General features: G+C 33.6%; 4 protein-coding genes across 5 annotated transcripts; all 4 read left to right on the forward strand.

Moving 5' to 3' along the window:
• The first annotated feature begins 488 nt into the window (after positions 1-488).
• LOC130798325 (protein ALP1-like) lies at positions 489-2,016 on the forward strand. The gene has a single exon (XM_057661262.1). It carries the CDS (start codon positions 494-496, stop codon positions 1,868-1,870), a length of 1,377 nt encoding a protein of 458 aa, XP_057517245.1. The 5' UTR covers positions 489-493; the 3' UTR covers positions 1,871-2,016.
• Positions 2,017-9,772: 7,756 nt separating this feature from the next.
• LOC130797903 (rust resistance kinase Lr10-like) lies at positions 9,773-14,402 on the forward strand. Its single transcript, XM_057660692.1, has 3 exons — positions 9,773-9,929; positions 10,551-10,798; positions 13,175-14,402. The coding sequence occupies exons 1-3, from the start codon at positions 9,869-9,871 to the stop codon at positions 14,198-14,200; spliced, it is 1,335 nt and encodes a 444-aa protein (XP_057516675.1). The 5' UTR covers positions 9,773-9,868; the 3' UTR covers positions 14,201-14,402.
• A 4,653-nt stretch (positions 14,403-19,055) lies between these two features.
• Positions 19,056-24,280, forward strand: LOC130797456 (uncharacterized). Of its 2 annotated transcripts, none has more exons than XM_057660040.1 (3): positions 19,056-19,267; positions 20,350-21,246; positions 22,295-24,280. In XM_057660040.1, exons 2-3 carry the CDS (start codon positions 20,478-20,480, stop codon positions 23,791-23,793), a joined length of 2,268 nt encoding a protein of 755 aa, XP_057516023.1. In that variant the 5' UTR covers positions 19,056-19,267; positions 20,350-20,477; the 3' UTR covers positions 23,794-24,280. The 2 variants fall into 2 exon arrangements, with proteins under 2 accessions (XP_057516023.1, XP_057516024.1); XM_057660041.1 differs by having other exon boundaries at positions 19,056-19,262.
• On the forward strand, positions 23,793-27,828 carry LOC130797457 (acetolactate synthase 3, chloroplastic). Its single transcript, XM_057660042.1, has one exon. It carries the CDS (start codon positions 25,633-25,635, stop codon positions 27,640-27,642), a length of 2,010 nt encoding a protein of 669 aa, XP_057516025.1. The 5' UTR covers positions 23,793-25,632; the 3' UTR covers positions 27,643-27,828.
• The last annotated feature ends 127 nt before the right edge of the window (positions 27,829-27,955 follow it).

A 27,955-nucleotide genomic window follows, 5' to 3' on the forward strand; every position in this document is an offset into this window, starting at 1 on the left:
AGTATGGAAAATTGAATGTTGGATGGTATCTCAATATTTTTTTCTTGAGAAAGATTAAACCATTGATGCATCTGTAAATGGGTTCCAAAAATAGCAGTTTTCAATAAGAATCAAAAACACTGGTTTTTGTTTGTTTTTGGTTATCTGAGTATAATTTGTTGAGAGATCAGTGTGGTATCATATTCTGAATTTGTTATTTTATTTGGTATCTTGTGTGTTTTTATGTACGAAATCAATCCTATGAAGACCTTTTTGTTCTGTTCTTGTGTATATTTCTGTTATTTTTGTAGAAAATAAATTTGTGTTTTCTAGAGTTTGTATTTGTGAAGTCCAGAGACATTCTTTTCTAATTGCAGATCTGGCCGTTCTGGAATTCATGGACATGATAGCTTGAACAGTCTTTGTTCTGCTTGGATTATTGAGCGCAGAAGTTTTTCTCTTTAACAGCAAAGTGATGTATTCATAGCCTTGTTACGTTATTGGTTAACTGGTGATGCCGTTTCTCCAATCAAACGGAGAGGAGATGAATCAAATGTTTCTGATGATGCTTTCACATCTGCTTCACTTGCAGAACTACTTGGATCCCACCTCTTCTCTCTTCTCATCAGATGCTACTTCCTTCTCAACCTCTTCCACCACCTCGTTTTCCTCGCTTCTTAACTCCTCCTCTGCCGCCCCTCTTCTTTTCTTCACAATTGCATCAGTCCTCTCCTTCGTTGCTGGATCTCGGCCGTCCTTATCATCTTCCTCTCCTTCCTCACGATCTCCATCTCGCTCTCGCTCATCTTCCCCATCCGATCATTCCCTCTCGGCCTTCCGAGCCCTCTCTACTGAGCTCATCTGGTCCATGGATGCCCCTGTCCGTGATGCGCAATGGCGTAGGTCCTATGGCCTTTCCTATCCTGTCTTTACTACCGTTGTTGATAAGCTCAAGCCCCACATAGCCGAGTCGAACCTCTCCCTCCCACCTGATTATGCTGTTGCTATGGTTCTCTCCCGTCTATGTCATGGCCTATCTTCGAAAACCCTTGCCAAACGCTACTCTTTAGACACATATCTCGTTTCCAAGATTACTAACATGGTCACTCGTCTCCTGTCAACCAAGCTTTACCCTGAATTCATCAAGATCCCTGCTGGTCGCCGACGCCTTCATGAGACCACTCAGGCATTTGAAGAGCTCACTTCTCTGCCTAATATGTGTGGTGCTATTGATTCTACTCCTATTCGGCTGTGTCGCCTCCCTACTGATGTTACCGACCCTTCATCTTATCATTGTCGGAGTGGTTTCCCTGCCATTCAGCTCCAGGTGGTAGCGGACCATAAGAAGATCTTTTGGGATGTTTGCGTCAAGGCTCCAGGGAGTGTCGATGACGCCACTCATTTTAGAGATAGTGCCCTCTACAATAAGCTCATGTCTGGTGACGTCGTGTGGGATCAAGTCGTCAATGTGAGGGGACATCCCGTGAGGCCCTACATAGTTGGGGATTGGTGTTTCCCACTGCTCTCCTTCCTTTTAACCCCATTCTCCGGTAATAACAGGGGTTCCCCGGCCCAGAACGCATTCGATGCTGCCTTAATGAAGGGTAGGTCAGCTGCTGTCAAAGCCATTGAACTCCTCAAAGGGAGGTGGAAAATTTTGCAGAATCTGAACGTCGGTCTACATCATGCTCCTCAAACCATTGTGGCTTGTTGTGTGTTACATAATCTGTGTCAGATTGCGAGGGAGCCCGAACCCGAATATTTCAAGGAGCCAGAGGAAAGTGGGTCTACCCCACGAGTGTTGGACATCGAGAGATCATTTTACTATTATGGTGAAAACTTGAGGCAAACGTTGGCTGACGATCTGCAGCGACGATTGCCATCTAGATGAAACGTAGGCGTATGAAGTTTACAGCTTCTAAGAGGGTAGGCAGATTGTATCAGTAGTAGTGAATATTCTCATGAACTCATCTTTATATAAGGTTGCTTGTAATGCCTTAAAAATTATTCTATCAGTTTAAAGCATTCCTTAAAGCTGTTATGTCTAATTCTAACAAATAGTTTAGTGAATGAATGAATTCTAATTTATCAGTAGACCCGTCGAGTTATTACTCCAAAATTCATACACTCTCAAATCTCAATCAACAAAATTCGAGAAGACCCAAAACTATTCTTACGCGTTTTAGGTCCCCCTCGAGTGTGTCACCCCATTACTCTGGGAGGGGATACGGATTTGGACTGCACTTGTTTTTTTCTTTTCATTTAAATATATATATACATATATATATATATATATATATATATATATATATATATATATATATATATATATATATATATATACTTCTCTTTAAAGTATGATTTAAAGGGAATTTTCTAGTTCTTTTACTTAATAGTATGATTTGATAAAACAAATTTAATTTTATCTTATTTAGTTTAATAAATATAGCAAATAAATAATTTAATTATTTCGTATGACAAATCATTGTGAGGATGTCACATTGAATTTTCCAGTTCTTTTAGTTAATAATATTCTTTATTTTCATTTCATATATTCCATTAGCTTTTTTTGTTTGTTCACTTTAGAAATTTTCATTTCAAAAGATATAATTTGATTAGGTTTTTAAGAAATATGTCAAAGATAAAATATAGATTCATTAGACATTTTGTTAAATTCGTTTTAATACATAATTTTTTTATACACTTAAAGATACATTTTTATGATGTGTATCTAAATCTAAAGATTTATAAAGATTCAAAACTTTTTTTTATAGCCGTGGAAAAAGTAAAGTAGTAAAACAAAAAGAAATGATGAGAGTACATATTTTTCACTTATTTTAATTTTATTCTTTTACTTTTAATTAAAAAATAATAAAAATGATTACTTATAATTTTAAAATGATCAATTAAAAACACAGATAAATTATATGAGTTTGTCTAATGATGAGACGATTTCATACAAGACTTGCTAAATATAAAGACACTATTTTCTCAACGATAACAGACCCACTATTTTTAAAGGACCTATTCAAAATAGACCTGTTTAATAGATAATAAATATGACCCAATCCAACCCAACCAAACTAAAAATAAGTCATAGATAAAAAGTAAAATTAAATTGTCAAAACATTTAAATATATTCCACAATTAAAAATTAACCGACTTGAAATATCATAATGGAACTTGATGAACACGTCTAAACCTTAATGATAATGTTATTCATTGACTTGAAATTGGTATTAAATCAATGGTCACCTAACTATTATTATAAATTTCGTAATGGTTCAAGTTATTACTGAGTTAGATTTAAATTCATATTCAAATTCAAATTTAAATTTGAATTCTGAGTGTTATTATAAGTCAATTTTTTATTCTCTCTTAGCTTGAAATTTCTATATTTACTCATTTTCAAATCTAATATACTTATTCATCATATACTTTCTCCGTTCCGATTTACTTGCAACATCATCATCATCATACCCAGTATATCTCGCTCATAAAAAACTATGGTCAGGGTCTGGAGAGGGAAGAACAACGGGAGCTCTTACCCATAGAGGAGAGTGCGATCAAAGAGTCCCTCGGCTCGAGAAATGTCTTCAAAGAGAAAGAAACCTGTAACTTACAAGTAACACTATTCATTCATCATTCTTTATTTGATATTAGTTTTTAACCTATAAGTTAATATATAGTCAAGTCAGATCTTGTTTGATTCGTTTTAATGTAAAGATTATTTAATATCAAATTTTTATAATTTTTTATTATACGTAACTAGAGATATTAACGATTAAAGTAGTGCATTAGACTGTGTGAAAAATCAAATTTTGCAAGTATTTTAGAATGGAGGAAGTATATAATTATAGACTTACTCTTTTTCCTTCTAAAAAAATAAATAAACAAATGATTAAAGGCTTATAAATAATTATTTGAGAATCAGGTCGTATTTCGATTAGAGTATTTACCAATTTCTTAGGAATAATATGAGTTCGATTCTCTCTAGCCCTTTTCCTTATCTCGGTCTACACTGCTAACATTACATGAGTTGTCTAAACTAACTTTTATGCTTGTTTTTTTCTTATATTCAATTACTAACAAAATGCGATTATGGAGTTCTTTTTATCGAGAAAATCTTGTATGGATTTGATCTATAGTATTTTAGTGTGCATCAATCTTAAAAATACACAAATAGTGTGTTTTTTTCACTTGACAAGTACAATTAAATACAATCATTGGTAAATATTTGCTACTTTTAGATTAATGCTGTAACACCCGTTCTCTTTTAAAATAATAATAATAATAATAATAATAATAATAATAATAATAATAATAATAATAATAATAATAATAAATAAATAAATAAATAAATTTCAGAAATCAAAAAAATAATAAAAAATTAAAAATAACTCTCCATTAACAAATAACTTCCCTCTTCTCCCTCTTAATCTTATAACCAACCTCACTTACCTATTATAAATTAAACCAATCACCCTTAATTTCATTCACATTATTGCTCACACTTTCTTTCTCTCTTACAAACTCTTCCTCCATCTTCTAATTGCTTAAAACTTAATCAAGAAAAGGCAAAATTTTGATATTAAAGACAGCGGATTCGTAGATAGAGATTATTAGGAGCGTACGTTGTCTAGGATCGCGTGACAAGGTAATTCTCAATGTCCATCTAATTAGGACTATCCCGTTAGTATTATGTGCTAAGTGATAATTAATGTGTTTAAATGGGTGCATGATTTGATATGACATTATTTTGTATGATATTATGTTTTATATATCCTCAAATTATATTTACTATTATTTTTGTCAAACTTGAATTTATAATTTTTATTTCGTTAAAATTTATATTATTATTTTGATAACGAAATTAGATACGATTTAAATTGGAAGAGAAATATTTGTGATATTAATTCCTATTGGCACCAATTGATGTTAGAATGGTGATTTGGAAAATGAGATTTCAGTTGGATATTCCTGAGATATATATCTATTAGGAAAAATTTATGATCCTAAAATAAAATAAATAATGTATGTTTGATTATATGTTTGCGTGATCGCGACTAATTATAAAAATCTATTAAATCATGTAAAGTGTAACTCGAGGGAAATGAAGCTCTTATATTTGTTGTGGTCCAAGTATAAGAGTGATGAACAGGTTGCCCTGTTTGGTTAGTATAGCTGCCGACAGGTATTATTATTATTATTTCTGATACTTGATACGATGTTTGGTCTTCCTTCTATTTGTTGTGATCCAAGTAGAAGGGGTGTGCACACTAGGATTCCCTGAGACTACTCTGCTGGCCTTGAATTATTTGGGGTGACGACCTCTTGATGAAGTAGGTATAGGGGTAAAGCCTCGGCCTACTGGCGTTCTCGTTCCCTCAAATTAAAAATTGATTATGTGTTTGTCATTATTAAATATCAAATTAACAAATTGGTTTATGTGATATTATATATATTGTTTTCCAAAATTGTTTTCTTTTAAACTCAGCTATATATTATTTTCTAAAATTATTTTCAATTTAATTATATCTTATTTTCTTAAAATCATTTTCGAATTTAATCGTTTTACGGGATGGAGTTGGAATTACTCAATTTCCTGATTTTGGGAGTTTTTCCCTTGTTTTTCTTGCATTCTTATGTTGCAGGTTATTAATTGCGTGAGAATTGTGAAGTGAGGATCACTTAGAAATATAGCTTTTATTAGAGTCGTATTTCAGTTTAAATTTTTTTTTTAGTTGTTTAAATTTTATATGGACACAGATTACGTTTCAGTCTTTTCTTATGTTGTAAGACCCTTTGTTGGATCTAAAATTATTAAGTTATTTCTTAGTCGTTAAGCCTTATATTTATTTTATTAGAAATAGATGTGGCGGTAACACTCCCATGAGTAGGTTTTGGTTCATACTTTTCATTAAATGTGTTTTCAAAAGTTCGACCTATTCTGAGAGTGTTACAAATGCACATTAAGATAGCATAGACTAGGCTCATAATAATGTTGGTAATCTACCTATAGGCCATAATAATTAAAAAAGAAACTTGAGTTCGATTCTCACTTGCCCGTTTCCTTTCCTTAATTACTTAAATCGAATGGATATTTGAAGCGCCATATTCGTGTTTTAGATTACTGGGTGTGAGTTGTCGTCGTCCTTCATTTTCCAGATCCTGCCCATAATTTTTTTATGAGCGGGATACACTGGGTAGGATGATGATGATGATGAATGGATATTTGAAGCATATATAATTGTGTTGATAATCTGTGCCAAGAAACCAACTTAATAAAAAACATAAGTTGATAATTAAGACATCAAAATATGTTATATACTTTAAAACTTTTATCCTGGTTGCATTGGTTGTAGTTAGTATAAAGGTAGTTATTAACTACTGCTTCAAAAGGGCAGTGAGAGAAGCAAAAAAACCCAATTTAAATGGTATACACGCACAAGATGGCTTTCCAAGTTAATGCTGCAACATTGGAAAGATTTCTTTGTAATATTGCACGAGAAAATCTTAAAAATCAGCCTTGTAAATTTGAAATGGCACAAAAAAATAGCAATTAAATTGAAACAGACAATTAGCGTCGTAATTATTCCCTGTTAATAACACAACAAACAAATAAGTTTGGTAAAAAATGGTCAAAATCTTTGTTCGTTGTTACTAAACAGCGAACAAAGATCTTGACCTTTTTAATCAAGCCTTTTTGTTTGATGTTAATAACAGCGAACAACCTCAAACAATGTGCTTTGGGCAAAAAGTGCTTATTTTGGGAATTATGTTTAAAAGATGCTTATTTTTTGAATTTTCTATATTAATTTGCTTATTCTTTTCAAATTTTCGCATTAAACTTTAATGGGCTAAGCCTAAGAGCTCAGGAGACTGGTTGTTCTTGATTTATGGTAACCCTTATTTTGGTATCTTGTGTTCCATTAAGTCGTTGAATCCTTTTCTTTTACCTTCATTACAATATGTTCAAGTCCCCGAGCTTCTATACGACTCATGATGTCTTTTTAAGAATTTTTTTCTAGTTAAGTGTAATATGTTGAATTGTCTTTTTGTAATCTCTAGCATATTTGTTTATTGGATATTAAGGGTAAAGCTGGTGCTGGTAACGTGTTAAAACTTAGAAAAACTAGTGAGATAATAGAGAAAAATAAATAAAAGAGATAAAGTTTTTACTCGATTATGATTTCTTACTATGTAAACTTGCATATTTATAAGTAAATTCTACCTACAATATATTATGAGCATCCACATTGGTGTAACAACAAATCTCTTGTGAGACGGCCGCATATGTGGGACCACTCACATGTCCAGCCCTTAATTTTAAAGTTGCCATTTTAAAGCTTGAATTGAACAGTTTAGACCTTGAAATAGGCATGTTAAGTCTTGAATTTGACAAACTTAAAACATTGGAATAGACATTTTAAGTCTTGAAATGGATATTTTACAATTGGAGTAGGTATGTAAAATATAAAATTAGGGGTTGGAGTAGGGGTATTAAGAGTTAAAATTGGCATTTTAAGTGGTGGAATGGTGTTTTAAAGGTTGAAGTCGATAGTTAAAAAAGTAAATTAAGCTTATGGAGAAAGAAGATTAAGGCTTGGAGTAGAGGTTTTAAGTGTTAGATTTGACTTTTCAAGTCTTAAAATGAGTGTTTTAAGGCTTAAATTTGACAAATATAAAATTTTTTGGTCGCACGCGTAAGACAGCTGCAGAGAAATTTTTATGTTGGTGTAAAAACATTAATTGCATTTCACACCATTTTTAACAATATTGTTATATCATTCATTATCAATGACCAAACTTGAACAAAATTTCAATCAATAAATTTCATACACTCCCAACTCTCAATCAATAAATTTGGAGAAGAACTAGTTTTACGCGTTTTAGGTCCCCCAAGTTGGCCCATTAGAGTAAGTGCAAGTGTGTCACCATTCACCAAATATGGAAAATTTGAAAAAGTTGAGCGAAAAAATAAAAAAAATTAATCAAATAAGCGATAAATTAAACTTTTCCCAAAAGTAAGCGTCTAAACCCCAAAGCTGTGCTTTGGAGCTGTTCGCAGTTAGTAACTGCGAACAGGTCAAAAAAGACAAAATAGCTGTTCGCGATAAATTTTATTTTATTTTATTTTATTTTTTTTTTTTTTTTTTCTGTTCGCAGTTAGTAACTGCGAACAGCTATTTTGTCTTTTTGCTGTTCGCAGTCTAACTGCGAACAATTATTTTGTGTTTTTTGAACTGTTCGCAGTTACCAACTGCGAACAGCTAGTTTGTCTTATATGCTGTTCGCAGTTAGTAACTGCGAACAGCTCCAAAGCACAGCTTTGGGGTTTGGACGCTTACTTTTGGAATTTGTTTAAAATTTCGCTTATTTAATTACTTTTTTTTATTTTTTCGCTCAACAATTTCAAAAATTCCCAAATATGTAACACATCAATGTGGATGTGAGCAAGTCACATACGACAATGGAAAATTTTCATGTCATAGAAGTTTTGGATTTTTCAGATGATAACCAAAATTTTTAAAAAATTCACGCGGTAATTTTGAGGTTTACCAAATTATTCTACCATGAGCTTTTTGCACACAAAACGTTAGCAAATGTTAATTTCGAAGCTTTAAGGTTGTACGTCTATTTATGCGACTCATTTTTTCAAATTCCATCAGTTTCAACCTATTCCCCAAAATATAAACCCTAACTCTACCATTTTTTATCCAAATCATATCATTTACCCAAATTTAAATATAGTACTTGAAATGGTGAGTTAAGGTTTATGCTTTGGTAGAAAGGTTGAAACTGATGGAATTTGAAATGATGAGTCGCATAAATAGGTGTACAACAGCCTTAAAGCTTCAAAATTAACGTTTGCTACTATTTTCTGTGCAAAAAGGTCATGCTGGAACAATTTGGTAAACCTTAGGGTTACCGCATGGATTTTTTAAAAGTTTTGGTTACTACGTGAAAAATCCAAAATCTCAGGGTTACCACGTGGAATTTCCCTAAAAAAAAATCAAAGAATTCTTGTATGTATTCGTCTTATGGTGAGATAATCATATGATAAGTCTTAATCTAAAAAATAAGCATTTATGATTTCACTAATTATTATATACGACGATCTCACCGTGAGATCCACACTATTCATTGATTAAATAGTTCACCTAACAAATTATGAGAATACGCACTCCTTGTTTTGAAAACGTCTCACTAATAGGCTATTTCTCACAATTTTAATTGATTTATTAAAACTATTTAAATCAATAATTTAGGATCGTCTCACAATAAAATCGTTTTAAATAAAAGTTGTTAGGAAATTGGACGTGCATTAGAATTTTCAACCATCAAAATAATTAATCATAAAAGCTTGAATTTCTAACCATTTGTAAATTTAAATTATTTTTAATGCACTATTATGATATAAAAAATAAATAAATAACACCAACGACTCTTTTCCTCAATATGAATTAATCAAAAAAGCTTGCTTAACATGAAGACACTATTTCCTCAACCATAACAGATCCGCTATCTTAAAAAAACCTATTCAAAATAGATCTGATTAACAGATATCAAGTATAACCCGTTCTGACCCAACCAAACAAAAAATAGCCCGTATATAAAAAAATAAAATTAAAATTAAAATTAAATTTTTATAATATTTAAATATAGTCCACCTACAAAATTTAATCCGACTTGATAAACACGTCTAATTCTTAATAATAACGTTGTCAAGAAGTTGACATCACTGGTCAAGTGGTCATCTGATCAGTTCAAATTGGTATATAATCAAAACTCAACATATTCATTCAAAAGAAAAAAACTCCTAAATATATAAAGCTCACATTCATATTTTAATTTCTTCTAATCTTAGTTGCAAAATTTGCCTAATATGCCTGACTACTATTCAGATTCAGATTCAAATTCACATTCAGATTCGGGTATTATTATAGGTCAGCTTTTTATCCTCTCTTAGCTTGAAATTTCTATATTTACTCATACTTCATTCATCATATATAAAATTATAAAAGCAAAAATTTGAGTTTGATTATCACTTATTTATTTTCTTTTCTTAATTACTTAAATCGAATGGATATGTTATACTCCCTCCGTTCTTTTTTATTTGTCCACATTACTAAAACGAGTAGTTTCATATGTTTGTAAATTTTAGAATCATTTTCTTTTTGGACACAATATTTTCCAAAACTATCCTCATACTCATTATACTCTATGTTTAAGTAATCTATGTTAGCTTTTAATTAACCAATAGAAATAGAGATTATTATAAGAAATTTATCATATTTATGATGAGTAATGACTAGCATCTTTATTTATTTTCTCATTTAAATCTTTCTAAAACATGGATGAATTTTTTATTTTCTCATTTAAAATAATGATTTATATTAAGAAAAGATTTCCTTTTAAATTTTTGCTCAAAAGTCAATAATAGTTAATTATAAAGGAACAGAGAGAGTATACTTTAATAATTTAAATTAATTAAATTAAAAATTTAAGCTGATAATTAAAACGTAAAAATATGTAATATACTCTAATAATGTGCACTTAATATACAGTGGCTATCTTGATTGGATTGGCTGTAGTTAGTGTAAAGGTAGGAATAATCTACTGCTGCTTCAAAAGAGCAGTAAGAGAAGCAAGAAAACTCAATTTAATTGGTATACACCCAAATTATGTACAAGACCACATGGCTTTCCAAGTGGATGCTGCTACACTGGAAAGATTTCTTAGTAATATCGCACGAGAAAAGCCCCTTCGCTTTTCTCCGCATCAGCTGGCTGGTTTTACTCGCAATTTTTCTAAGGTATGCCCTTTCTAGTTTCTACCCGTCTATTTTATGAATCGTCTTTTATTTTAAATATTTTTATTTTTATTTTTGTTCTGGGATGTCAGCGACCTTGTTTAGAGCTCATATGTGTCGATAGAATTCGGCCTTTTTATATTTTGTTTGACCTAAATTGATTGAAAATCGATTAGTAATAAATGAAAATTTTGAACGCTAACCTGAAATTGAAGAGAGAAAAATATGTCAAATTCAATTGGAAATTGAATTCAAATGTCGTATTGATCTGTTGTTCAATTTTTATAACTTTTTTTCTTTCACTATGTTAATTTTTGTTCATGGCTCACTATTTCTATTTTTTTATTTATTTGTTGAAACTTGAAAATTGTTGTATAGGTTTTTTTTATGAGAAGTATTTTGTAAAAACAAAAAAATAGTTTTTACACCTTTTTGATAAAAATTTAGTGATCAAAAATATTTTGAAATTTATGACCCATTAGTTCGGCACAAATAATCAAAACCGAAAATAAATCAATTTAAAGTTGACTCGCCCTGAAAATAACCTAACCCAAAGTAACCCGACTTAAAGCCCACCCGCTAGACCAATGGACCGGTCTCAATTACTAATGTTGAAATTGGAAATTTTACAAGGACAAAGATTATGTTACATATAGTGCCTCCATTTCTTTAAGTTGTTTTCATTTGTTCTTTAGATTTTTTCATTTGTTATTTTTTTAAAGAATATTTCTATATATATCATAAATTTCAGCTAGTCTTGGCCAAAACCGTCACAATATGAGACGGCCCATCTAACTCCCAGCCGAATCTCCATTAAGATTTAATAAAAAGAAAAAGAGGAAATATAAAAACAGCTATTTTTGAAAACGATATTCATGGAATTTGATTTTCAAACCGCCAAACTTCAAACTTGACATTTAGGAAAGAAAATCAAAAAGATTTGCACATTCAATTCTTCACATATCTCTGTAAATCTTCAACAAACTATCTAGAAAATCGATATTTCATCTGTAAAACTTCAAAAGTCTCTCTAATGGAGGTTTAATGAATGAATTCGACATGAAAACAACTTTACAGACATTACAAAGAAATGCAGATGAGGATTTAATGTCTATTTATGTATCACAATTTTATTTCTAACATATTCAATTTAAACTTTATGAGTTACAATAACTTCATTCAATCTGAATACTTATCTTTAATCGATAATTGAAGATTATGAGTTAGATTATAAAACATCAATTGTAAATTTATATATCACAATTTTATCATTTAACATATTAAATTTGAACTAACTGTTAATATATCTATATAATTTAAATACTTATTTTTAAAAGGATAATTGAAGATTATAAGTTCAAAATTGAGTTATATTATAAAAATCAATTGTCAAATTATGTCATAATTTAACTATTAACATACACTAAAACCTATATAATATCTTTATAGACTTTGAATACTTATTTTTAAAACGATAGTTGAAGCTTATAGGTTTAAAATTGAGTTAGACGTAAAACATTAATTGTCAATTTATATAATATTTTGACTATTAACATGTTTAATTTAAACTATTTACAAAATATATGTAAACGTGTTTAGTAATGGTGAAAACATAATCTTCAATCCCACAACTACATTACAATTTATAGGGTTTCTGTTCTTGTCTTCTTCCTCCAATCTAATTCTCCTTGTAAGTAATCTTCAATTCAAAATTATTTAATTATGTTTTGAATTAATTTCTCATTTTTTTTAATTCTTAAAAAATCAGAATCAATAATTATAAAAAGCTACCACAAAGTTGTGGTTGAATTATTTTAAGGGTTTTAAAGAGGAAGAATCAAAACCTTTAAAAAAATGGCAAGAATCGAGAGGAAGAATCAATAATCATAAGAAGAAAAAAAAAAAACAAAAATGACAATAATTAAGAATGGGAATAAAATAGAGAAGAAAAGAAGAGAAATTTTAATTATGGAAAAAAAATGAGGGAACTGTGGCAGGAAGATGGAATAAAGGAGGGAAGAGAAGTGGATGTTGTACCACTTGCGAAATTGGACTGGTCCAAAATTTGGATATATTTAACCTTATTCTTCTTTATTTTAATTTTTTTTTTGTGGTCGCACATATTTTTCATTAACTTCATTTTAAAATTTTTATAGGAATATTATATGTTTTTCACATGTTTCTCACTAACTTTATTTAACTATTTTTTAATAGTTGTGTTCTCCATTTTTTTCCACTATTTAAATATGTTTCCAATGCTTAAGGTCTTCACTTTTCTCTTTTAAATTTATTATTCAATAAAATAATATATTCACCGTCTAAAATATTCTATTTTTCTTAGTTCACGTAAACATTGGTCGTATTTTTTATTTTCCAAAGTTGTTAGGCTCTGGAGGCTTTGGGATGGTGTACAAAGGAGAATTTCCCAATGGAGTACAAATTGCAGTGAAAGTCTTAAACAACAATTCAAGTAAAACAGCTTCAGAGCAATTCATGGCAGAAGTAGGCACCATTGGCTTAACCTACCATAGAAATCTAGTCCGTCTCTATGGCTTCTGTTCGCATACCTCTATGAGAGCTCTTATTTACGAGTTTATGGAGTTCGGATCACTCGATAAGCTTCTCTTCTATGGTGGCCACAATACAGTTTTTGAATGGCACAAGTTATATGACATTGCTATAGGGACTGCTAAGGGTATTGCCTATTTACATGAGGAATGTCTCAAGAGGATTATTCACTATGACATTAAGCCGGCTAATGTGCTTCTTGATATGAATTTGAATCCCAAGGTTGCCGATTTTGGACTCGCGACATTGTGTAATCGTGATGTCACACATGTTGTGTTATCGGGCTATAAAGGGACGCCAGGTTATGCAGCTCCCGAGATGTGGAGTCCTTATCCGGTTACGTATAAGTGTGATGTTTATAGTTTCGGAATGTTACTGTTTGAGATTGTTGGGAGGAGAAAAAATCATGATATTAAATATAGTGGGCAAACCCAAGAGTGGCTTCCAAGATGGACGTATGAGAAGTTTAACAAAGATGAGTTATTGGATTTTCTATCTACCTGTAACGTTGAAGAAATAAATAGAGAAAAGGCTGAACGTATGGTGAAAGTTGCCCTGTGGTGTGTACAATACTTGCCTAAAGATAGGCCAATGATGAGCCTTGTAGTAAAAATGTTGGAAGGTGGGATGGAAATTGATACACCTCCAAACCCTTTTGAACATCTTCAAGACTTGCCCTTGGAATGTGGAAGTAAAGAGCATTCTCAAGGATCAACATCTATTGAAAATAGTTATGAATCTATGCCTCCTCTTATTGCTTTGAATCATTCTATGGAACCAACAAATCATGAATTGTGGGTGCCACTAGAGGATCTTAAGGGAGCTAGCACCTTATGAGTAGTGGCATATTTTCATCTTACTTAATGTTGTCGGGAAAAATAAATACCGATAGTAAATTAAGAATAAAAGATTGAATTATTTTAAAGTAAATAGTTATGCTGATAGCAAATGAAAAACAAAGGTTGTATAATTAAAATGTAATCCAAACATGTAATTATTAATCCCAACAGATGAGTAAAAAATTAATAATTAATATCAATTTTTCCTTTTAAATAAATTCCAAAAAAATTCTACCATAAAATAAATATCCAATTGTACAAGTCTATTATTTACTCTTAGCAACTACTGTTTTGATCATGTGCTGCGAACGTAGGCATTTGATCACTATCGGACGAACTAAATAAGTGTATGAATACTATGAAAGTCTGCAACCAAGGGGGCATAATTCTACAATTGATTTCGAAGCTCTTGGTGTTCTGCTAACAAACAATCATACTCAAGAAGCAGCCCCTCTGATTGCTTTCTAAGAGCCTCAACAGTAGCTTTCAATGTACTTGCTCCCTTAACCTTGCCCTCTAGTTCTGTTTCCACCCTCCATGGTCTTCCTTGTTTAAAGAAACTATCTGATGTAGTGATGCAGGCGATCAATCATCAGTGCAAGAAAGAGGATGAATCCTGCAAAGCACAAAAACAACCATAATAGACTTAACAGCTAGTCTCTTGAGAGACCATCTCTTTGAGAGACGTCTCTCAAGCCCAGCCCATTAAAATTGATGCTTACTTACTGTATTCTTAATGTCTACTTACATTATCCTTAATGTTTACTTACTGTATCTTTAATGTCTACTTGCAATATCTTAAATGTGTACTTACATTATTTCTAATACCTACTTACAATATTTTAGAAAATATATAATGGTCGGCCCAATAAGAGATGATCTTTCAAAGAGAACGTTTCTCACAAGAATTTGTCTAGACTTAATTATACTATATCATACAATGATATTTGCATTTGGTCATCTACTGCGAGCCTATTCTCTTTAAATTTTAAAAATATTAAAGTGATTTCGAATAAATGTTCTTCTGAAGTCCACCATATATATCAGTAATCCAAAAATACAGATAGCAAATCCGTAACTCAATTTCAAATGAATTCCAAAAAGATGAACTTAATCGCGAGAAAAGGATCCATAAGGTACCTGCTGCAGCCTTGGTAGATAGCAAAGTCATTGATAGCACTCAAATCAACACCACCGGTGAGACATTTCAATGCGGTTGACACAGCTTTTCAGCCAAATGATTTGGTCTATTCTTCATTATTTGGCTTTGAAACACTGCATAAAACCAACCAAAAGATTCAACTTCATCTCCTAGAACAACAATCTAATAAATGAACTATACAAAAAGGCAATCACACAATCACATTACAATCAAAACAACCCCAACTTATAGCCCAAACTGTATAAGCTCAGACTCGTGGCATAATGCTGCCAAAAATATTCAACAATTAGCTTTTGACACAATCCAACCCAACTATGGCCGCATCAAACTATAAAACTATTAAACTGTCATTTATATAAATAGTCTCAAATCCCCACATACATTGACAGACAAAGAGTAACTGAAAACAAAACAAGAGAAAAAAATGTACATAACAGTAAATGATCCGAATGTTTTAGGACTCAAAACTAATTGGTTCATCAGTTTAATTTAAAAAAAAAAAATTAAACAAACCAATTTAAGATGTTGTACAATTCAAGCATTCTTGGTTTTTGATTTTTGTACGCTTGTCAAGTACAACGATGGCAAGCTAAAAAAACGTATATGATTTTCTTTATCATATAACCAAGGGACTGTAGGGTTTCACTTCTATAAATAGGTCCATTTAAGGAAAGTTTAGTCCTCCCCTTTCCCTCATTCTCTGATCTCTCTCTTCCCTCCCCTAAAACGGTTGTGATATGCGTACTGGGGTTGACATGGCAGCCGGTCCGATTTCCCGAAACCATGGTGGCTGTCACCCATTTCCGATGTGCAGATTTCCTTGTGATTTTGGTGTGTCGATTTTGAGGTTAGAAAATGGTGGATTTGTGGGCTTCAATTGTTGTTTTGTGATGTTGACAGTTGATTTTTGGACTAATTTTGGGTTCCTTTGAGATATGTTCTTTGGATCTAGGCTCCTGTTGTTTTGGTTTTTTGGTTTTGTTTGTATTTTTTTTTTTTGATTATGTTGCTGTATTCTGGACTTGATTTTGGATTTGATGAGTTTGCTTATGCGGTTTTCGGGTTAAAGTGTAATGGGTTTGTGGGGGTGACAGATCTGTTTTAGTCACTCCCATATATGCCCATGATATCATACCTAGATCCAATTCCTCATGTATCTCTTCCAGTTGTGGTGTTGCTTCAGGTGGTGTGACGGTACTGACGAACTGTGCCTTGCCACCGGCCTGGGTAACCGATGCCTTGGCGGCGGCCTTTCGTTGCTTTAAATCCTCCCACCAGTCTGGGTAACCGATAAGTTTAAAGCACTCTTCTTTGGTATGCCAAGAACCACCAAAGTGGTTACTTGTTAGTTGAGACTTGTCCACGGTTTTTCGCTGGAATGAAGTGTAGTATGACCGGTGTTTGACCATGAGCCTACTTCCTATCTCCGAGGGAATCATTTCCAATGATGAAGCGTCGGTCATAATACCACGCCGATTAATTTCCCTGCGAATGGTAGCATAGGCCTTTTCAACCGTGGGTAATGGGTCTTGGTTGAGAAGATCCCAACGTTCCTTATCAAATGTGTCGTTTATTGCGGCTAAAAATCGGTCGTGTTTTTGAATAAAACCATTAAAAATGGTAATATCATCGTCATGTTTCATCGGATTCGGTATTCGTCGGTCAATTTCCTTCCACAAAGTATTGAGTTTTGTGTAGTGAACTTCTATGGGTTCTTGATTTTGTTCGAGAAATGCTACTTTAGAACTTAGATCGAATATTTGAAGTTCTAAAGTTCATCTCTTCTACTACTCAAAAGCGTTTCAATGCCTTTTCATAAGTCCCAAAATGTAGTATAATTAAGAAATTGATTTACTAGATCTGAACTAATGCTAGAAATAAGCTATGAAAAGACAAGAGAATCCATTTGTTTCCATTGTGTGTATGACGGATCTGTTGGACTCGGAGAGGCGATTGTAATGTGACTAAGCCTTCCTCGAGATTCAAAAGCTATGGAGATGTGTTTACACTATGTGGTGTAATTGTGATATGTTAATTTTTCGGCCACTCTCAGTTCTGCAGTTTCAGTATGTGTGGTTTTGGCATGAGTATTTGTATTGATCTGTTTGAAAATTTGTTGGACAATTTGTTCCAATTGAGTAACTGAAATCATTTGCTGGTTATTTTGATTTTTTGCCATTGTTGATAAAGGGTTTAAGGTAAATGATGAGAATCGAAAAAAAGATGTCGCCGGTCCCGAAATACACCTTACGGCTCTGATACTATAAAGAAATTAATAACAATTTATTATGAAGAATTTAATAACAATTTTTGTTTAGGTTAAAGCTTAAATCATTTGATTTTTATTCTCATTAATCAAAGGGAGGCAAATGACCCCTATTAATACAAAAGGTAGAACTTTCAATATGAAAACTAAATAACATAATTATCTTAACTTCCTAAACATTTAAAATATTAGAATCAAAATATGCTGCTGCTGCCTTATTATTTCCAACACATTTGTCACAAGCACTCCATCTTGGAAAAAACTAACAAATATTACATGAAGAGATTATTCTTGATTTATTGTTCACCTTTTGTTATTGATAGGACTAGAATAGCCTCTTTTGCCAAACGATTTATAAATAATGATACAACTGATTTTGGACGAGACAGCCTCATAATGAGACCGTCAATTTGGGCCGGTCTAATTTGCGTGTGTAATAATCTGGACATTTTTTTTATTTTCTGGACATTTTTTATTTTGATCTTAAAGATATCAATTTTGACCTTAAAATTTATTAATTTTTAAAAATTGATAAATGCCCAGAAATTGAAATGTTGTTACACGCGCGAATTAGATCGACCAAAATTGACGGTCTCATAATGAGACCGCCTCGTCAAAGTTTTTGTGATAACCTATCTTTTTACAATTTTTTTGTTGACATCACCCTTTGTCATATTTTTATCGCTTACTATAGGTACCTATTAGTCGTTACACCCACTTCTTCTTCCTTTTTATATCTCTTCGTTGGTCTACTCCTACACCTCTTTGGCAGTACGTTACTGTAGTAGTCGTTTAAAATATATAAAGGGGTAATATCAGAAAAAAAATATAAATACTCGATGGATAATGCGTCAACCTATAGATTAATGATAGTATGAAAATTAAGTGACATTTATAAATAGTGCTAAAATGCATTTGAGTGCAAATAAAAACGAAGGAAGATAATGGGATGTTTGGCAAAATGGCTTGATGAACAATTTTAACTTATTTTTATGCAAATAGAAGATTGAGTGGAACTAACCAATTCTAATTTTTGGTAAACTAGCTGGTTTAAAACAATTTATTGATATGAATAAGTTGTTTATGAACAAACTGCTCGTAGCAGTTTAAAATTAGCTGGTCAAACAAATTAGTAAAATCAATTAGTTAAATAAACCAAAATAATCAAGTAACAACTATCAACAATTTGCGAATACCCTAATAAATCCATACAATACCAACTCATCATTTATTACGCTCCATACATTGTAAAAAAATTAGGCAACAAAATTGTGATTGAGAAAATTCGTTAATATTGATTTTCACAATTTATTAGCCAAGTTGACATGTGCACTTCGATTAACCCTAGTTAAAATTTAACCTGGGTTAAAGTTAAAACTTTTTTCCTAAAAAACAGTTATGTTATCCCAACAAAATACGTATTAAATATAAATACTGGAAAAATAATGATCATTTTCTCCTAAATAATTCATAGATATTTCTGTAATTAATTTTACTTTAGGGTTTGTGTATTTTCTCAAAAATCGTAATTTTCGGGGAAAAATCATCATCCATATAGCAGCGACATTGAAGAAACAAGGGTGTTTCAATCCTCTAAAAGGATCTTTCGATGATCAATAGTCCTGAATATGAGTAAGGTTGATTCTTTTGATATTAATTTTTTTGATTGGTTACTGTTTTATCACATTTTAATGTGCCAGCATTTTGATTCTAGAGTGAAGTTCAATGTCAATAATATTTTTGTCACTGATTTTGATTCGATTACTGAATATTTGTTTGAAATTAGTACAATTTCTACTGAAATCTAATCTCAATAGATCTGTAGAAATGATTAAGTTGAAAATTCTGTGTTTTTTCAAGTCTAAAACAGTCCAGAAGATTAAGAATTTGTTCGTGCACGTAATTTGAATTGAAGCTAAAGTTTATGCAATTTGTTTTTTGAAATTTAACAGATTTAGGACTAAGGTTACGTTATGTGAAGGTTGAAATGTTGGACCCTTGTATAAGATTTGAATGAGACCATTTGGCTTGGTTTCTGGATAATTTTTGTTCTTCCTTCGTTTCCTAGTGTAATTAACGGAATAATTTGTTTACTATATTGGGAAATTTGTTACCTAAATTGATCTGTTGTGTATAGTATAATGCTGAGGAACTTGATGGAAAGAAGTAAATAGATTAAATGTTTGACATTTTGTTTATTTTTGCGACATTAAGTTGAATGTTCTAATAAATATGTATGCATCTTCGAGTTTATTGGTATGTTAGAAACTTGGAATCTGTTTCTCTTCATTAACTTTGAGTTTGACGGATTTTGATGTTAGTATGACAATGGAAGGGGAGGAAAATGAAGGGATTGCAATTCCCTCATTTGGAGATTAATAGGGGAAGGGTGGGAAATGGAGGGAAGGGATTTGGAAGGAGGAGCTACTTCACTATTTTTGACCTCTGCTCCCCTCCCCTTCATTCCAAAAATGTTATTCGAAAATTGTGTAAGGGTGTGCTAGTTTTACGCAATGTTAATGAATTTGGTGTCAGGACATTCTTTTCTCGTTATTCTTCTTTATATGTGTTAGCCGGATGCTTTTGGTTGATTCTATTCCTTTTGACTTCGAGAACCCTTTAGAAATCCAATAATGTGCGTGACTCTTGAAATAATCAATATTGGTGAAGATTGTTTATTTGATTGCAGTTACTGAATTTCAACTTGATGTTGATGTAGGTGCTTGTCAGTGATGGAAAACCCTTTGTGAGTTTTGATCAAATTTTGACGGCAGAAATCATTTGACTCAGTGGTTCTCCTCAGCAAAGACCTTGATTCTAATAGTTTATACAGGGAGTCATATAGAAATGGAATGCAACAAAGATGAGGCTTTAAAAGCTAAGGAACTTGCCGAGAAGAAGTTTGTGGAGAAGGATATAATTGGAGCAAGGAAATTTGCTTTGAAAGCTCAAAACTTGTTTCCTGGGCTAGATGGTCTGCAACCTTTGTTGGTAACACTCAACGTTTACATCTCTGCCGAGCGAAAAATAAATGGGGAAGTTGATTGGTATGGAGTACTTGGCGTTGAGCCATCAAGTGATGATAAGACTGTGAAGAAGCAGTATAGGAAACTTGCCCTTTCTCTCCACCCTGATAAAAACAAATCAGTTGGTGCAGAGGGAGCATTTAAAATCCTTTCAGAAGCTTGGAGTTTATTGTCTGACAAAGCCAGGAGAAAAACTTATGATCAAAAGAGAATTTTAAGGAATATGTTTGATAAAGTTGTACCCATGAAGCCTTCAGGACCTGCTAGCACGGACAGTCACCATGGATATGTCAAAAATGGTAATTTTAGCATAAGGAGTCAGAATGCCCCAAATCCCCATTTAAATTTAGTTCCTCCAATCAAACGTAATACATTTTGGACTATGTGTACTAGTTGCAAAATGCAATTTGAGTACATTGTTCAGTACCTCAACAAGAAGCTTCAATGCTACAGCTGCAAGGAGCCCTTTCTGGCAATACAGATCCCACCTCCAGAAACACATTCTCATCAGCCGCTGACTGCTCAATTGCCCCAAGATACTTTTAGCTACTCCTTTGCCTCTGTAACTTCATCAGCAGGGAGAAATACAGGTGCGTCTATGACTTCTTAGTTTTAACTGTTAGAAATGCATAAGCGGCTAGGATCATATGTTTATACTCCAATAATGAGGGAAAGCGTAGGACAGAAAATTGAGGGGAGCTCCCCTTGTTTGCGTAGAAGGGAAGGGAACGGAAGGGTAAGGAAGAAAATGAGACATGGAAAATTTCAGATGTATCCCTATCCTTCTTTTGTTTCCCTTTTTCTTTTCTTTCTTTTTTTTTTCTACAAATTCTATCATCTTTCTTTTGATTATTTATTTTTATTTTCAATAAAATTAATAGCAAAATTATCATCCTCTCGTTTACCTTTTCCCAATCCTCATGTTAAATATTATTAATTTTACATCTGTTTGTTGCATGAAAAGGCCAAATAATTGTTATATTTATTTGAATTGGAGAATTGTCTTGTAAAGCAACTAGTGCCTTTGCTTGTTTTGTTATAGATTTATTGATTGGAGAATTGTCTTGTAAAGCAACTAGTGCCTCTTGAGCATTGCCAGTTCATTTGAAACATGGGTATTAAGAAAACCAAAACCATAGATTTCTGATTTGGTGGCATAGCACAAAAGAGTGGAGAGAGAAACAGAAAGGGAACATGGGTAAATAAAGAAAAAAGGAAAACAAGAAGCTAACTCTTTATTGTTGGGATCAAGATTTTAACATTGTTGTTGCATTATTTTATGTGGAACTCAGTGGGAGCTTATTGTGCTTGAGTTTTCAATGAAACTAATGAAGGGGACTAGTCTCTTTACAAACTTATCAACATACTATTTTCATTTCAAATCTTTTTATTTTTGGATAGATTTGGACATTTGGTTATCAAGAAAATTGTGGGATTTCCCCCAATTCCCTTGATCCAAACACGGTGCAAAGGAAATCTGATTTACTTGATGGTGATGAATACTGTTTTTCTGGATAGAATTTGAGTCTGTTTTTTTGAATTGGGTCAAATTAATAAAATGTGAACTTTTATTACTTGTTTCTACATTTTCTTTGAATTGAGCCAAAAAGTAATTTAGCATATTTGAACATACTTCAGGACCACCAGCACCTTCCTCAGCTGCCCAAGCTATGAATGGGATTCAGTTGCCACATGGGAATGTGAAGAGAAAGCATGAAGTTTCACAAATGAGTTCCACCATGGAGGCTGTAATGAAGAGTAAAACAAGTGCCTCTAATAAGCCTATTGCTGATGAAGCTAATGGAGCATGTTCTGCATGGAAGGGTGAAAAGCTTAAAAAAAGAAGACGGGCAAGTGATCACAAGGTCTATGACAGCGGCATTGAAAACAATGATCCATTGTTAAGGGGAAATGGATTTCAGAGTGGCATCTCTGAAACAGAGAAGGCAACTACCGTTGGGACTAGATTACCCGCATTTTCAAGAGAGTTGTCACTACTCGAGACTCGAAATATGTTGATGGCAAAGGCGAAGAATGAAATTTGCAAGCAGATGAACAAATGGAGGAACACAGATGCCAAGCTTGTGGCTTTAAGAAAAATTGCATATTCCAAAGTAAAAGAGAAGTCTAAAGAGGAAATATCTACTCTCAAAGCTCAGTCTAATGCTGAAATAAATGGCAGAAAGCAGGGCTCATATGCAGGATTCAAGCATCCAGAATGTAATTTGAAGACTTCTTTCCCCTCTTCTAAAAATGATACAGATGCTACCCAAAATGTGCCTTTGTCTATAACTGTCCCAGATCCAGATTTCCATGATTTTGACAAAAAACGGACTGAGAACTCTTTTGGTGACAGTCAAGTTTGGGCAGCTTATGACGATGATGATGGTATGCCCCGGTACTATGCGATGATTCATAATGTGATTTCGAGGAAGCCATTTAAGATGCGCATTAGTTGGCTTAACTCTAAAACCACCACTGAATTTGGGACAATCAATTGGGTTGGTTGTGGCTTTTACAAAACCAGTGGTGATTTTAGAGTAGGTAGGTATGAAATCAACAAAAGTGTAAATTCCTTTTCACACAGAGTGAAATGGACAAAAGGAATAAGAGGGGTGATCCAAATATACCCAAGTAAAGGGGATGTTTGGGCTCTGTACAGGAATTGGTCCCCTGAGTGGAATGAGCATACCCCAGATGAGGTAATACATCAATATGAGATGGTGGAGGTACTTGAAGATTACAACGAAGAGGAAGGAGCAACTGTCATTCCGCTGGTGAAAGTTGCTGGTTTCAAGACTGTGTTTCGCCAACACTTAGATAAGGAACATATTAAGGTAATTCCACGCGGAGAAATGTTCAGATTTTCACATCAAGTTCCTTCCTTCTTGCTTACTGGGCAAGAATCCCGTACTGCCCCAAAAGGATGCTGGGAGCTTGACCCTGCTGCTACACCATTGGAACTACTTCAGGTGATGACGGAAGCCACAGAGGAGGTGACGAAGGAAAATACTTGGAAAGTTGCAAGTAATGGCATATCTGATCTCAAAGAAGCAAAGTTGAATGACCCTGCAATAAGTGAAACCATGAAAATGGGAGATGAGGTAACTGTTCAGGTGGGTGCTACTATCGGATAACGTCCCACGTTGATCAATTTTCCTTGAATAAAAGAAAGTTATATAGAAATATTATTTGATCATGAAATTAGTTTGAGGAATCGTTTTTTCGAGTACTGAAGACTTGAAAGGAACTTGAGACATCAGTGTGGGAATTTGATGGAGTAACGGATTGTTCTTCACTTTTTGCTCGGGAGGATATCAACGGCGTAAATTTTTTTTGGAGACTGACTCAAATGGGATACTTTGTGTAGTGTACAGCTTCACTTACCACAGGTACACAGGTCTTTTTTGCTATATAGGTACAGAAACTCGGAAAAGTCCACATTTATTCTATAACTTCATTTACGGTCTAAAAATAGTTGAGAAGGTAAAATTTAGGATGCAATTTTTTGAAAGCTTTCCATGATAGCAAATTCTTACTTTTGTTTATTTCTACCTGGTAATTGTCATTTTGTCAATGTCCTTTGCAAAGACTAATTTTACAGACTTGTTATTTTCGTTTAAACTGTTTCATATGATACCGAACCAGAAAAAAGAAACAAGAAATTTGGGCGAATTTTCCTTGTCGTATGTTAGATCGAAACCATATAATCAGTTTGATCTTGGTTGTACTGGTGTATTGATTTTCATGGTAAATGATTCAATGTTTTCAAAAGCTTGCAAATTGTGCTACAAACTGCAGAGAAGTGTAAATTGCTGAAGGATATTTGTTGTGCTTGTAAGCCTTGACAACTTGGGGGCCAATTTTGTTAGGTTTAGATTTTAGAATTTTTTTAATCTTGGAGATGGCAGTAGGCTAGCAAAGTGGCTGTTAGTGCTGCTTTTGAATCAGAGATAAAATCAGCGGATAAATGAAGATAAATGGGGTGTTTTGGCAAAATAGTTTGTTGGTCGAGTTTAACTTATATTTCATCCATTCTTTTTTACTTGCATTATAGTTAACTTCGGTGCTATTCATCAAGTAAATTGACTTTCATATTGTCAGTGATTTATAAGTTAAAACATAGTCATTTGAGATCTCGTTGAATCGTCTCGATTCAACGATTATTGATTTCTAGTTTTCATATTATTTTGATATGTATAATAAGAGATATTAACAATTAATATCGTACATTTGGGGTATGAAAAAGCAAATAGTGAAAGTAAAAAAGAATGGAGGAAGTATATATACAATTATAATGCTAATGTTTGAGATAAATCTATATAAGGAGTTTAAATTTTAGAAATAAGTATTTTAATATTCAAAGTTGGTGTTTAATTAACTTAATTAAACTATTTAGATCAATGGTTTGTCTCATCATGAGACTTTATCAATTAGCTAATTTGTCATCACCTAAAATATCTCCTCGTCATCATTATACCTTATACATCCACCTCATAAAATCTATAATCAGGATTTATAGAGAGGTAAAAGACGACAAGTCAACCCTATCACCTAATCATCTCTTTGATGTTAATAGCATAAAACACATGAGAACAAACACATCAACCCTAATCTTATCCAAGAAAACACCCCATTAGGCATTAAGGACTAAGGTCGTTTTCGTTTGTTTTCTTTTGCCCCCAAAAGAAAAAGTGGAAACCAAAAAAGATCAATTTCACGTAGCAACTTGTCAAATTTTTTAATGAAAAAAAATTGAAAAAACTTTAAACCACAAAAAAAAAAAAAAAAGCAACAATGAGAATTTAGAATCCAAATCAATCTTGATATTCAAGGGTATTTAAGTAATTAAAGAACAACCATAGTTAAGCGCCTCCACTCATTTCTTCTTCCTTCTCGGTGATTCCCTTTCTCCATTTTCGCTTAGCTCTCCTCACACAAATTACCTCCATTTCCAACCTTCCAAGCTTTCAACAATGGCGTCCACTTCTTCAAACCCACAGTTTTCCTCTTTTACTAAACCTAACAAAATCCCTAATCTTCAATCCTCCATTTACGCTCTCCCTTTTTCCAATTCTCTTAAACCCACTTCTTCTTCTTCAATCCTCCGCCGCCCTCTTCAAATCTCATCATCTTCTTCTCAATCACCTAAACCTAAACCTCCTTCCGCTACTATAACTCAATCACCTTCATCTCTCACCGATGATAAACCCTCTTCTTTTTTTTCCCGATTTAGCCCTGAAGAACCCAGAAAAGGTTGCGATGTTCTTGTTGAAGCTCTTGAACGTGAAGGTGTTACCGATGTTTTTGCTTACCCTGGTGGAGCTTCCATGGAAATCCATCAAGCTCTTACTCGTTCTAATATCATTAGAAATGTTCTTCCTCGACATGAACAAGGTGGGGTTTTCGCTGCTGAAGGCTACGCTCGTGCTACTGGACGTGTTGGAGTTTGTATTGCTACTTCTGGTCCAGGTGCTACCAATCTTGTCTCTGGTCTTGCTGATGCCCTTCTTGACTCAGTCCCGCTTGTCGCCATTACTGGGCAAGTTCCTCGGCGTATGATCGGTACTGATGCTTTTCAAGAGACTCCTATTGTTGAGGTAACTCGATCGATTACTAAGCATAATTATCTGGTGTTAGATGTTGAGGATATCCCTAGAATTGTTAAGGAAGCTTTCTTTTTAGCTAATTCTGGTAGACCTGGACCTGTTTTGATTGATATTCCTAAAGATATTCAGCAACAATTGGTTGTTCCTAATTGGGAACAGCCTATTAAATTAGGTGGGTATCTTTCTAGGTTGCCTAAGCCCACTTATTCTGCTAATGAAGAGGGACTTCTTGATCAAATTGTGAGGTTAGTGGGTGAGGCTAAGAGACCTGTGCTGTATACTGGAGGTGGGTGTTTGAATTCTAGTGAAGAATTAAGGAAATTTGTCGAGTTGACAGGGATTCCGGTTGCTAGTACTTTAATGGGATTGGGGGCTTTCCCTTGTACTGATGATCTGTCCCTTCATATGTTGGGAATGCACGGGACTGTGTACGCGAATTACGCGGTTGATAAGGCTGATTTATTGCTTGCTTTCGGGGTTAGGTTTGATGATCGTGTGACTGGGAAGCTCGAGGCGTTTGCTAGCCGGGCTAAGATTGTGCACATCGATATCGATTCTGCTGAAATCGGGAAGAATAAGCAACCTCATGTGTCGATTTGTGGTGATGTTAAAGTGGCATTACAGGGGTTGAATAAGATTTTGGAATCTAGAAAAGGAAAGGTGAAATTAGATTTCTCGAATTGGAGGGAGGAATTGAATGAGCAGAAAAAGAAGTTTCCTTTGAGTTTTAAGACTTTCGGGGACGCAATTCCTCCGCAATATGCCATTCAGGTGCTTGACGAATTGACAAAGGGTGATGCGGTTGTAAGTACAGGTGTTGGGCAGCACCAAATGTGGGCTGCCCAATTCTATAAGTACCGAAATCCTCGCCAATGGCTGACCTCGGGTGGTTTGGGGGCTATGGGGTTTGGTCTACCAGCCGCTATTGGAGCTGCTGTTGCTCGACCAGATGCGGTGGTTGTAGACATTGATGGGGATGGGAGTTTTATCATGAATGTTCAAGAGTTGGCTACAATTAGGGTGGAGAATCTCCCGGTTAAAATCATGCTCTTGAACAATCAACATTTAGGTATGGTTGTTCAATGGGAAGATCGATTTTACAAAGCTAACCGGGCACATACATACCTCGGGAATCCTTCCAATTCTTCCGAAATCTTCCCGGATATGCTCAAATTTGCTGAAGCATGTGATATACCAGCAGCCCGTGTTACCAAGGTGAGGGATTTAAGGGCTGCAATTCAAACAATGTTGGATACTCCAGGACCATATCTGCTGGATGTAATCGTACCACATCAGGAGCATGTGCTGCCTATGATCCCTAGCGGTGGCGCCTTCAAGGATACCATCACTGAGGGTGATGGAAGAAGGGCTTATTAGTTGGTTGGAAATCTTTATAGAGAAGCTTTTTTGTATGTATGTTAGTAGTTCCATAAACTTCTATATTCTCTTGCCGTTCTCTCGTTTAGCTGTTTTTATGTTAGTTTGTTGTTTTCATGTTGCTTGTTTCTTTGAAAAACCCTTTTGTGTTTAAGACCCATTAGCACGAATAATCTTTGCATGTTATTGTATGGTTTGATACACACTAGTTGTTTCTTTTTGTTAACGAGTTAAGGACAACTATTAGTCGGTGTAACCAAGTTTGTCTCACATTGCTTGACGTTTTGTTCTCCTTTGATGAATTTGATATTAG

This window comes from Amaranthus tricolor, chromosome 13 (assembly GCF_026212465.1).
Source record: "Amaranthus tricolor cultivar Red isolate AtriRed21 chromosome 13, ASM2621246v1, whole genome shotgun sequence".
Classification (NCBI taxonomy): Eukaryota; Viridiplantae; Streptophyta; class Magnoliopsida; order Caryophyllales; family Amaranthaceae; genus Amaranthus; species Amaranthus tricolor.